Raw genomic sequence first — 13,767 nt, forward strand, 5'->3', positions numbered from 1 at the left:
GGAGGAAGACTGCTGTCTGTCTGTGTGTCTGTGTGTGTGTCTGTGTGTGTGTGTGTGTGTGTGTGTGCGTTTATGTGTCTGTGTGTGTGTGTGTCTCTGTGCGTGTGTGTGTGTCTGTGTGTGTGTGTGTGCAAGTGTCGTGCGTGCTTATGTGTGTGTGTGTGTGTGTGTCTGTGTCTATGTGTGTTAGAGTCTAACATGTGTGTGTGTGTGTGTGTGTGTGTGTGTGTGTTTCTGCAGCTATCGAGCAGAGCATCGAGCAGGAAGAAGGTCTCAACAGATCATCAGCTGACCTCAGGATCCGCAAAACACAGGTCTGATGCTTTTACTACACACTTACTACACACTTACTACACACTTTAACTTTGCTGTTTCTGACGCTGTTTTGTCGCTTTTGATGCATTTTTGGACGATTCTTTTGATGATTTTGTTGGCGCTTTGTTTAACTCTTCTTCTTCTGCTTTTTGAGGGATTCTTTAGGACAGACCTTGAGTCAATGTTTGATAAAAAAAAGAAACTTATTCTAGAGAGAAATGGCAAAACTAAACAGTATAAAAACATATATTTTCATAGAAACAATTTATTTTATTTATATTAGCAAAATGAGCAGAAATAGTTATGAATGAAATAAAGATCCTACTGAGCATGTGCAGAGCGTCATGATGACAGAGCAGAGAGAAGATGCTGTGATGACCCTGCACTATTCTGCTCTCTGATTGGCTGCTGCCTCCCTCCTCCCTGCTGCCTCACACACACACACACACACACACACACACACAGACACACACAGGATTGATAGACTTGATTTGATTTAACATCAACTATGATTAAATGAAACAACCTAGTCCCGAACAATATTCAAAAATAGTTCTTCAATAGAGATGGGGGACATCTTTTGAGGGGGGAGTTCATTTTGAAATATCTTTGTGTCCGTACAACATTAAACACTATTTTTATTTCTATATGTGGAGGGAAGCTGTGGAACGGATTGAGTGCATCGCTAAAGCTAAGCTAAGCTGAAGTTCGTGCATGAGCCAGTTAAAAAAGCAGTTCAAAAATATGTTTTTTTACAACCTACAGGGAAAAGTTTTCACTGATTTTTACAAATGATAAAGGAGAAAGTTTGGGAAAGAGTTCCACATCTTTCATCCATATCATTCTTTCAAAAATCTGATTTATTTACGTCCGACTTTTAACAGCACAAACAGAACTCTAGTGATTCATTTGGACTAAATATTTGTATCCTCGACTCATCTCACATACAGAATATGAAACATATTCAAACAGAAACATCAGACTTTCAAACTCTCTCACAACTCGTGCAGTATATCCGAGCCTCATATAAGTCAGTACTCCACAAACCCAAAGTCTCGGTGCTGAAATATCTGCCTTTAAAAACCTTGAGTGATCTCTTTTCTCTGTCTCTTTTGTGTTGTGGTCCTGCAGCACTCGACGCTGTCACGTAAGTTCGTGGAGGTGATGACTGAGTACAACACCACGCAGTCCAAGTACCGCGACCGCTGCAAGGACCGCATCCAGAGACAGCTGGAGATCAGTGAGTTATACTACACAACAAACATGCAACACAACACACAACACAACATACAGTCACACTAACATCCAGAGACAGCTGGAGATCAGTGAGTTATACTACACAACAAACATGCAACACAACACACAACACAACATACAGTCACACTAGCATACAGAGACAGCTGGAGATCAGTGAGTTATACTACACAACAAACATGCAACACAACACACAACACAACATACAGTCACACTAGCATCCAGAGACAGCTGGAGATCAGTGAGTTATACTACACAACACAACATACACACAACACAATGCACAACACAACACACAACATACAGTCACACTAGCATCAAGAGACAGCTGGAGATCAGTGAGTTATACTACACAACGCACAACACAACATGCAACACAACACAACATGTAACACAACATAAAACACAACACATAACACACAGCACACAACACAACATACTGTCACACTAGCATCCCGAGACAGCTGGAGATCAGTGAGTTATACAACACAACATGCAACACAACACAACATGCAACACAACATACAACACATAACACATAACACACAACCCAACACGACATACAGTCACACTAGCATCCAGAGACAGCTGGAGATCAGTGAGTTATACTATACAACACAACATGCAACACAACACACAACACAACATACAGTCACACTAGCATCCAGAGACAGCTGGAGATCAGTGAGTTATACTACACAACGCACAACACATCATGCAACACAACACAACATGTAACACAACATACAACACAACACATAACACACAAGACACAACACAACATACAGTCACACTAGCATCCCGAGACAGCTGGAGATCAGTGAGTTATACTACACAACACAACATACACACAACACAACATACAGTCACACTAGCATCCAGAGACAGCTGGAGATCAGTGAGTTATACTACACAACACAACATGCAACACAACATACAACACATAACAGACAACACATAACACAACACATAACATAACACAACACAACATACAACACAACAAATAACACACAACATATAACACAACACACAACATACAACACACAACACATAACACATATCACATAACACAACACATAACACACAACACACAACACAACATACAACACAACAAATAACACATAACATAACACAACAAACAATACACAACACATAACAGACACCAGACCCACCATAAAGCAGACCATGACGCCACACCAAACACCATAACTACCAAAACAAAGGCAAGAAAAGAAGTAGTCTGACCACCTGACTGCCAGACCAATCACCGTGTGTCTCGTTGACTATCCCTTCGGGAAGTTTCAGTGTTTTTTTTTCTTATTATCTTTGACTTTTCATTTAGCCTGCTGGCGCCCTCATCAGGCCGGCCCCGGGGACATTTGACGGCGTGACATACGATGAGTCAGCATTTCTCTCTTTAACCGTCTTCTTCTCTGTTTTCTGTCTGCAGCCGGGAGAACCACCACCAACGAAGAACTAGAGGACATGTTGGAGAGTGGCAAGCTGGCCGTCTTCACCGATGATGTAAGCATCGCACCGAGCCTTTACCTTAACCTGTGCCATTCTGCGTCCTTAACGGCTGGTTACGGGGACGCAGAATCGCCCCGCGGTGCGCTGGGACATCCGGTGAACACGGCCGCTGTCACATGGCATGTAACATTAGGAACATGCACTGGGGAAAGCTTTTATTTTGAAGGAGTTACCTCACATTTTTCATGTGATCCTTCAAATCTCTTTCTCTCTTTTCTCCCTCTTTTCTGTATTTTCTTTCTCTCTTTGTGACGGAGTCACATCACATGTATAATGTGCTCCTTCAGAATAAAAGCACGACTCTGTGCATGCGCCTCTGCCTCTGGCTGGAGAAGAGTAACTGTAACTTAACGCCGAGCTGAAGATTTGAAACCTTTCACACTGAAAGCAGGTTTTCAGCCGGCGCTAAGTTACTCTGGGAGCCGGCGCTAAGTTACTCTGGGAGCCGGCGGTAAGTTACTCTGGGAGCCGGTAAGTTCCACAACACTGGAGAAACACATAACACATAACATATAACACAACACATAACACATAACACACAACACATAGCACACAACATATAACACACAACACATAGCACATAACACATAGCACACAACATATAACGCATAACACACAACACACAACACATAACACATAACATAACACATAGCACACAACACATAATGCAACACAACACCCAACACATAACACATAGCACACAACACACAACACATAACACATAGCACATAACACATAGCACACAACACATAACATACAACACATAGCACACAACACATAACAAACAACACATAACACACAACACAACACATAGCACACAACACATAACACATAACATAACACAACACATAACACATAGCACACAACACATAACACACAACACATAGCACACAACACATAACACATAGCACACAACACATAGCACACAACACATAGCACATAACACATAGCACACAACATATAGCACACAACACACAACACATAACACGTAAATACATAACGCAACACAACACCCAACACATAACACATAGCACACAACACATAACATAACACAAACAACATAACACGTAACACATAACGCAACACAACACCCAACACATAACACATAGCACACAACACATAACATAACACAACACATAACACATAACACAACACATAACACATAGCACACAACACATAACACACAACACATAGCACACAACACATAACACATAGCACATAGCACACAACACATAACACATAGCACACAACACATAGCACATAACACATAGCACACAACATATAAAACATTGCATACAACACATTACTCTGGGAGCAGGTAAGTACCGCAACACTGGAGAAACACATAACACATAACACAACACAACACATAACACACAACACACAGCACATAACACATAGCACATAACACATAGCACACAACACATAACACACAACACAACAAACTGTCACACTAACATCCAGAGACAGCTGGAGATCAGTGAGTAATACTACACAACAAACATGCAACATAACACACAACACAACATACAGTCACACTAGCATCCAGAGACAGCTGGAGATCAGTGAGTTATACTACACAACACAACATACACACAACACACAGTCACACTAGCATCCAGAGACAGCTGGAGATCAGTGAGTTATACTACACAACACAACATACACACAACACAATGCACAACACAACACACAACATACAGTCACACTAGCATCCAGAGACAGCTGGAGATCAGTGAGTTATACTACACAACGCACAACACAGCATGCAACACAAGTTACTCTGGGAGCCGGCGGTAAGTTACTCTGGGAGCCGGCGCTAAGTTACTCTGAGAGCAGGTAAGTACCACAACACTGGAGAAACACATAACACATAACATATAACTCAACACATAACACATAGCACATAACACATAGCACACAACACATAACATACAACACATAGCACACAACACATAACACACAACACATAACACACAACACATAGCACATAACACATAGCACACAGCATATAACGCACAACACATAATACATAGCACACAACACATAACACACAACACATAACACATAGCACACAACACATAACACAACACATAACATAACACAACACATAACACATAACATAACACAACACATAACACATAGCACACAACACATAACACATAGCACACAACACATAACACACAACACATAGCACACAACACAAAACATAGCACATAGCACACAACATATAACACATAGCATACAACACATAAGGCAACACAACACATAGCACACAACACATAACACATAACGCAGCACAACACACAACACCCAACACATAACACATAGCACACAACACATAACACATACCGCAACACTGGAGAAACACATAACACATAACACAACACAACACATAACACGTAACACACAACACATAACGCAACACAACACCCAACACATAACACATAGCACACAACACATAACACATAACATAACACAACACATAACACATAGCACACAACACATAGCATAAAACACATAACACATAGCACACAACACAAAACATAGCACATAACACATTGCACACAACATATAACACATAGCATACAACACATAAGGCAACACAACACATAGCACACAACACATAACGCAGCACAACACACAACACACAACACCCAACACATAACACATAGCACACAACACATAACACATAACGCAGCACAACACACAACACCCAACACATAACACATAGCACACAACACAACACATGACAGATAATGCAACACAACATATAACACCCAACACATAACACAACACATAGCACAACACACAACACATGACACATAATGCAACACAACATATAACACCCAACACATAACACAACACATAACACATAGCACACAACACATAACACAACACAATACATAACACACAACACATAACACAACACATACACAACACATAGCACACACCACAACACACAACACATAACATAACAAGGCACACAACACATAACGCATAACACATAGCACACAGCACACAACACATAACGCAACACAACACCCAACACATAACACATAGCATATAACACGTAACACATAACACAAAGCACACAACACATAACACACAACACATAACGCAACAAAACACCCAACACATAACACATAGCACACAACACATAGCACACAACACATAACACATACACAACACATAGCACACACCACAACACATAACACACAACACATAACACATAGCACACAACACATAGCACACAACACATAACACATACACAACACAGCACACACCACAACACATAACACATAACGCAGCACAACACACAACACCCAACACATAACACATAGCACACAACACATAACACATAGCACACAACACATAACACATAACACAACACATAACACAACACATAACACAAACACATAACACACAGCACACAACACATAACACAACACACAACATACAACACATAACACAACAAAACACACAACACATAACACACAACACAAATACAACACAAAGACATAACACAACACACAACACATAACACACAACATACAACACAACAAAACACAACAAATAACACACAACACAAAACACACAACACATAACACACACAACATACAACACATAACACAACAAAACACACAACATAACACACCACACAAACACATAACACACAACACATAACACAAACATATAACACATAGCACAAAACACAACATATAACACACAGCACACAACACATAACACATGACACAAACACACAACACAAAACACAAAACACACAACACATAGCACACAACACACAACACATAGCACACAACACATACACACAACTCACAACACATAACACCTAGCACACAACACATAACACACAACACAAACACATAACACACAACACATAACACACAACACATTACACATAACACACAACACACAACACATAACACACAACACAAACACACAACACACAACACAAACAAAACACAACACATAGCACACAACATATAACACATAACACACAACACATAGCACACAACACAACACATGACACGTAACGCAACACAACACACAACATATAACACCCAACACATAACACATAGCACACAACACATACACAACACACAACACATAGCAGACACCACAACACATAACACACAACACATAGCACACAACACATAACACAACATACAACACATAACACAAACACATAACACAGCACACAACACATAACACAACACAACACACAACATACAACACATAACACAACAAAACACAACACAAACACATAACACATAACACACAACACAAACATAACACATAACATACAACACATAACAAAACACAACACATAGCACACAACACAACACACAACACACAACACATAACACATACATATAACACATAGCACACAACACATAACAACAAAACCCACAACACATAACACACAACACACAACATACAACGAAGCAACACACAACACATGACACACAACACATAACACAACAGATAACACACAACGAAACACAACACATAACACAACATACAACTTATAACACAACACACAACAAAACACACAACACATAACACACAGCACACAACATACAACACATAACACACAACACAAAACATACAACACATAACACACACAACAAAACACACAACACACAACTGGAGTTCAAAGGTCGCGACAACATTTTACACCAAGCCAAGTTTCAGGCTGAAAGAAACCAAGTCTCGTCTAACAGCACGGTAATGATAACACAAGGCCTCTGAAAAATGGAGAGCATCACTTCACTCATATTGAAGGGGATAAAACAGTGTGTTTTTACACGGGGATTTGGCTCAACTGGTTCAACTTTTTTTTGTCAAAAAAGACGCCACGTTTGAACATGGCCTAAGTTGCCTTTCCTTGTAATTTAAAAGCGTCCGAGTGTGTTAAAGTCCGGCGTCTCCCGCAGATCAAGATGGACTCTCAGATGACCAAGCAGGCTCTGAACGAGATCGAGACCCGACACACCGAGATCATCAAGCTGGAAAACAGCATCCGCGAGCTGCACGACATGTTCGTCGACATGGCCATGCTCGTCGAGAGCCAGGTACGTTACACACAGCGTATGTTGTACTGCTTCCTCTCACTTTCAGACATGTACATGTATGTGTGTTTTGGAGTTTGTGTGCTCACATCTCAATGTCTGCATGTGTTTTTCAGGGCGAGATGATTGACAGAATTGAGTACAACGTGGAACACTCCGTCGACTACGTGGAGCGAGCCGTATCCGACACCAAGAAGGCCGTCAAATACCAGAGCCAGGCCCGCAAGGTAAGCGCTCTGTCCAGTTACTAGCATCAGGCAGAGAAGACCCGCAGAAACATTCACGAGAACATCTTTCATCCTCTCTGCAATACCACTCGAAACAACAGGAACTAGACTCTGGACAGCTGCTCTTTAAATGAGCCTTGTCAAAGGAACATTTCTGTCAATGGACAGACAATAAAGTTATCTATCTATCCATCTATCTATCTATATATCTCTCTGTGTCTGTCTGTCTATCTGTCTGTATGCTGACGATGCTGCTATCTATCCATCCATCCTTCCATCTATCCCTCTATCTTTCTATCTGTCTATCTATCTATCTATCTGTCTATCTATCCATCTCTCTATCTATCTGTCTATCTGTCTGTCTGTCTATACATCTCTCTATCTATCTGTCTGTCTGTCTGTCTGTATGCTGATGATGCCACAATCTATCCATCCATCCATCTATCTATCTATCTATCTGTCAGTCTGTCTGTCTATCTATATATATATCTCTATCTATCTGTCTGTCTGTCTGTCTGTCTTTCTCTCTGTCTATCTGTCTGTCTATCTGTCTGTCTGTCTGTATGCTGACGATGCCGCTATCTATTCTTCCATCCATCTATCCATCTATCCCTCTACCTATCTATCTATCGATCTATCTGTCTGCCCCTGTATGCTGACGATGCCGCTATCTATCCATCTATCCATCTATCTATCCATCTATCTATCTATCTATCTATCTATCTATCTGACTATCTATCCATCTCTCTATCTGTCTGTCTGTCTATACATCTCTCTTATCTGTCTGTCTGTCTGCTGATGATGCCACAATCTATCCATCCATCTATCTATCTATCTATCTATCTATCTATCTATCTATTTATTATGTTTATTAGAAAATACATAAAAGCTGTGTCCATTTAGGAGAAACGGTCTGCTGTAAGAAACGTGCCCTCTGTGAGCGTTAACCAGCGCTTTATGTCCGTCGTGTCCCCCTGCAGAAGAAGATCATGATCATCATCTGCTGCGTCATCCTGGGCGTGGTCCTGGCGTCGACCATCGGCGGCACGCTGGGCTTCTAGAGACGCTCCGCCGTGATGCCCGCCGCTGACCCAACCGTCCGACCGCCAGCAGAGAAAAGACACACCGACAACGACGACGACAACTACGACAACACAAAAACTTGAAACACAAATGCAAGACAGATAAACCAATCAGCTAGGAAGAGATAACCAATCACAGATAAGAGGAAACACCACAGGGTTGGGTGGGGTTCAAAAAACAAAGACAAAAAAAAACCACAATAAAAATGCCATCACATTATAGCTGACTTAAATACTTAACGTATACAAAAAGAAGGTCAGATAACCCTATTTACTACAGCTGTACATGTAAATGTATTGAACATATGAAGCAACACATGGGTTAGCTACCTGTAAAAAATGATTACCTATAATATGACATTTACTTGTCTGTTGGTTTGTTTTGCTTTTTTCTCTTATTTTTTAAACAGTTTCTTTCGTTTTTCGGGAGTCTCCGAGGACAGTGACAGTGACGGCTGCCGGATGCGAGTTCTACGGGATGAAGCGTTTCCCAGAGCCAAACTTTAATTTGTGTGTTAGTTTCTTACATTTATGTAAAGTGTCTGGAACCGAGCACTTTATGGAAGAACATAATAAATGTGCCCGGCTTTCTAGTTACGTTTTTTCTCCTTAAAATGGACAAAGTTTCTTCGGCTTTACAGAAACTCTAGAGGAACGCTGTCCCGCAGGGCGAGCGCCCGCTGGCTTTGTTAGAAACAACTTTGTCCTCTTTGTTTCCAGGAGGGAGGGTCCGACCTCGCCGTTTTGGCTCAGACGCCTCTTTAGCCCGCCTCTCTTTCGCCTCAGTCAGCCTGTTAAATTAGCGTAGACCGGCAAAGCTCTGCCTGCCACGCGCCGTTCAGAGAAACGCCAAGGAAAGAAAGTGACGCGCTGCACACCAAACCAAAACAGTTTTTCACAGCCAAGACAATTGGTTGAGAAAAAACTAGATGCGTGTGGTTTTTTTGGACGGGTATCATCGCAACGTGGCAGGTCCCCACTAAAAAACAGTCTCCCCTTCTTGTCTCATCTATCCAACATCAGGGTTTCCCCCAGAAAGCTTGTTCAGCCCAGTGGAAACTTTGTCACAGACTGATGGCAGCGCTAACGTAGAGCCCAATAGTTTCTGTGATAACAGATTCATGGACAGAACCCGGATTCGGGGAAATTGGGAATTTAAAAAAAGCAGATTAAGTCAGTCAGTGCTGAAAAGCTACCTGCAGATTTGAAACTGTGACTGCGTCTTGAGTTACCAACCGAGCCGTCTCGCTGTAACTGTAGTTTTAAATTAAATACGTAAGAACATAATGCCCAGTGGCTTGCAATACACCGGGGGAAAACCCAGTCCAACCAAAGAGCGGAGGGGGGGGTTGGGGAAAGAAAGGGCCGTTGGTTTCCCGCTGAATCTGATTTGACAATGTGACGTTTGACTGACAGGTGAACGGTGGGGAGGAAAGGGGGTGGATGAGGGTTTTAATTAAAGGAGGGTGGGAGGAGACGGACAGTCAATCTATGCAGTTTAGATAAGAGGAAGTCCCGCCTCTGCCACCCCCAAAGATAGCCAATGAGGATCGGAGGGGGGTGGGGGGGGGTTCCACGTTATTCATCACACTGATCACTGTAGAAATATAGTAGTCAAATCTGTGTGGGTGTCATCTACAAAGCTACATCTACACCGCTACGTTTTGGTTTAAAAAGGAATATCTTCTGCTACGTTTCCCCCTCTCATTCCCCCTGCTCTGGTGTTCCCCCTGCTCTGGCGTTTCCCCCTCTCATTCCCCATGCTCTGGCATTTCCGAGGCCCTAAACCGGAGACATTTGGAAACACTTCTGACCCGCCAACGTTTCTCCTCCTGATTGGGTCGTATAGGTCACGACGTCTCGTTCTCTGAGACTTAAAGCTACTAACGTTACCATGGCAACTACCAGCAGATGGCGGAGTCTCCACGCTACCTAGTTCTTCTACTGGAGATAAAAAAATAAAAAAAACACTTCCGTTTTTGTCAAAACTCGGCCTAAAAACCAAAACGTAGCAATGTAAACGTAGCCTTTGAAACTGTCCCAGCCGTTCTCCCAGTAGATTCTGAAAAAATGAAGAGAACACATTAAAAAGTCAAGAAGAAAAGTAAACGAAAACATTACGAGATGGAGACAGAAAATGTAGAAATCTCTGAAGCTGCTGCTGGCGTACCCCGGATACCTGAGTGTCATGGTTTATATCGGGTTTTTTTTAAATTAGGGAACGTTTGTTGCTTCGTTGTTTCGTGGTGCTGCTGTTTTTAGTGCGTGCGTGACGTGTCCCGTGACGTATCGGCCGGACATCTTTTAGCGGTTTACCGTTTAGATCTGTATGGTTTGATGCATTCGCTCCGGTTTCCTCCCTGCACCCCTCCATCTCCTGCCTGCCTGAGTGTGTGTTTGTGTGTTTTGGGGATTGTGAAATGTGATTCACGCCGTTCTTAAATTAGTTGCACAGGTGCTACTGAACAGGAGAGTCCGTTCCTATCGGGAGGATTTTCTCCGTGGAAGGTGGAACATGTGACGCACACACATTCACACACATTCACATGCATGAGCAAGTCATTTCGATATTCACCGTTTTCACGCAGACACACTTGTAAATCACTCCTCAAACACTCTTCCCCGTGTTACATATCACGCCGGTGTTAGACTGGGTCGCTCAGCATGCTGTAGCGTTAGCTCGTGTTATGTGTAGATTACGTGTAGAAGCTGCTTTTTTGGAGATTAATCTCAAGATTTCTAGCTGTTTTTTAATGTTAAAGACACTCTCCGTGTGTCCAGATCAGTGTTGGGGAAAGAAGGAAACTTGGGAAGTGTGGAAGTTTATTCTTTAGTTTGACAAAGTAATCTTAACTCAAGGTTTAAATGACGCTACAAAACACTTAACTCACGATTAGATATGATTCAGGATTTGAAGTTCACGATCTGATTTTCGGAGGTTTTTAACAGAATGAGCTGCAAACAAAATGAGAAACATCTTCCTTACAGATGTGTCCTCTTAGCAAAAGTGACACTGAAACAATTTTATCTTAAAGAACAAACATTAGATGTTTGAAACAAATCCCAAATCAACATAACTAAATAAAAATAAATAATACTAAGAAGACGTAGTGACATCTGAAGTCAAACGAGTGAAATCCAAAGTAAATTACACCCTAGGACGTTTAAAAAACTTCACTGTGATTCATTTTTAACCCACAAACAAATGTCAAAGTACATAAAGTTACTAACTCCGCAAACCTGTCGATGATGTCTGGAAGTTTTGGGAAATGCTAATTGCTAGTTCGTTTTTGATTATTTTGTCAAACTTGTTAACATTTAGTAACGTAAAGCTTTTGGCTTTTCCGTTGGCACCTTTACAATCGCGTAGCGTTACACAGAAAGCAAATAAAGTGTTTTAAAAATGTATAAATTAGATTGCGTTAGCGTTCGCTGTTAGCAGCACAAGAAGACGCAACACTGCTCCAGGTCGGGACAACACACGCGCGTGTTACGTTTGTACGAGCATGTTTAGTTTTGTTAGCGTTAACGTGGTCCGTGTTGACACGTAACACAAAGCGTGTGCGTTGCCCCACACCGGACGGACACACGGATGTGTTTTAAAAAATGACTACGCAGTATTGTGACTCTGGCTGTCTGTCGGGTGAGTTTTAAGGAAGGTTTGTCCATGTTCAGGCTCTGTGATACGGAGGTACGTCTGCTTCTGTTGAGGCCTCCGCTGGACGATCCTGTCATCGCTGTCAGGGTAACAAAAACCACCTTAAACTCTAACAATAATCACTCTACACTACACTTGGTGTCAAAGCAATAAAGACTTGTTATGTTAAGTTTTATTAGACAGGAAAAAGTGCTAGCTAGCTAGCTCACCGTGTCTAGGTTCTGACCCTGATGTGGAGGCTGTAGAGCTGCAAAGTAGACCGAGTTGTTTCGTAAAAAATAAAAGTCCGTTTTACGCTTCCTGTCAGGGTGCCTGCAAGAAACACTTCCAGACTGGGCTGGACATGAAACATCTGGTTCTTCGATTGAAAAGTCACTTTGCAACTTTATTGCTCTGGAAGACTTCGCTCAGACAAGAAGCTAGCATTGTGAACGTACAAAGCTAACGTAAGATCACGTTGGCTTCTTTGGTTTTGGCTAACAGTACGTCTGGCTGCAGGGCGATGCGTAGACGCGAGGAAGGAAGTAATCACTGCTTTGTTGAATATGTGTGTGTTTTCTTGGGAGTCTTAGTAGTAGCGCTGTCTTAGTTGTAGATGTCTGTGA

General features: G+C 41.8%; 1 protein-coding gene across 1 annotated transcript in view; it reads left to right on the forward strand.

Moving 5' to 3' along the window:
- The window catches only part of stx1b (syntaxin 1B), a 45,556-nt gene extending 35,459 nt beyond the window's left edge, over positions 1 to 10,097 (forward strand). The window contains exons 5-10 of the mRNA XM_039825258.1: positions 241 to 314; positions 1,447 to 1,555; positions 3,020 to 3,093; positions 8,061 to 8,198; positions 8,312 to 8,422; positions 9,403 to 10,097. Of these exons, the coding sequence (XP_039681192.1) occupies positions 241 to 314; positions 1,447 to 1,555; positions 3,020 to 3,093; positions 8,061 to 8,198; positions 8,312 to 8,422; positions 9,403 to 9,483 (587 nt within the window). The 3' untranslated portion in view covers positions 9,484 to 10,097. The remainder of the gene's footprint in view (positions 1 to 240; positions 315 to 1,446; positions 1,556 to 3,019; positions 3,094 to 8,060; positions 8,199 to 8,311; positions 8,423 to 9,402) is intronic.
- Positions 10,098 to 13,767: the final 3,670 nt, after the last annotated feature.

The sequence above is a fragment of the Perca fluviatilis genome, chromosome 15 (assembly GCF_010015445.1).
Source record: "Perca fluviatilis chromosome 15, GENO_Pfluv_1.0, whole genome shotgun sequence".
Classification (NCBI taxonomy): domain Eukaryota; kingdom Metazoa; phylum Chordata; class Actinopteri; order Perciformes; family Percidae; genus Perca; species Perca fluviatilis.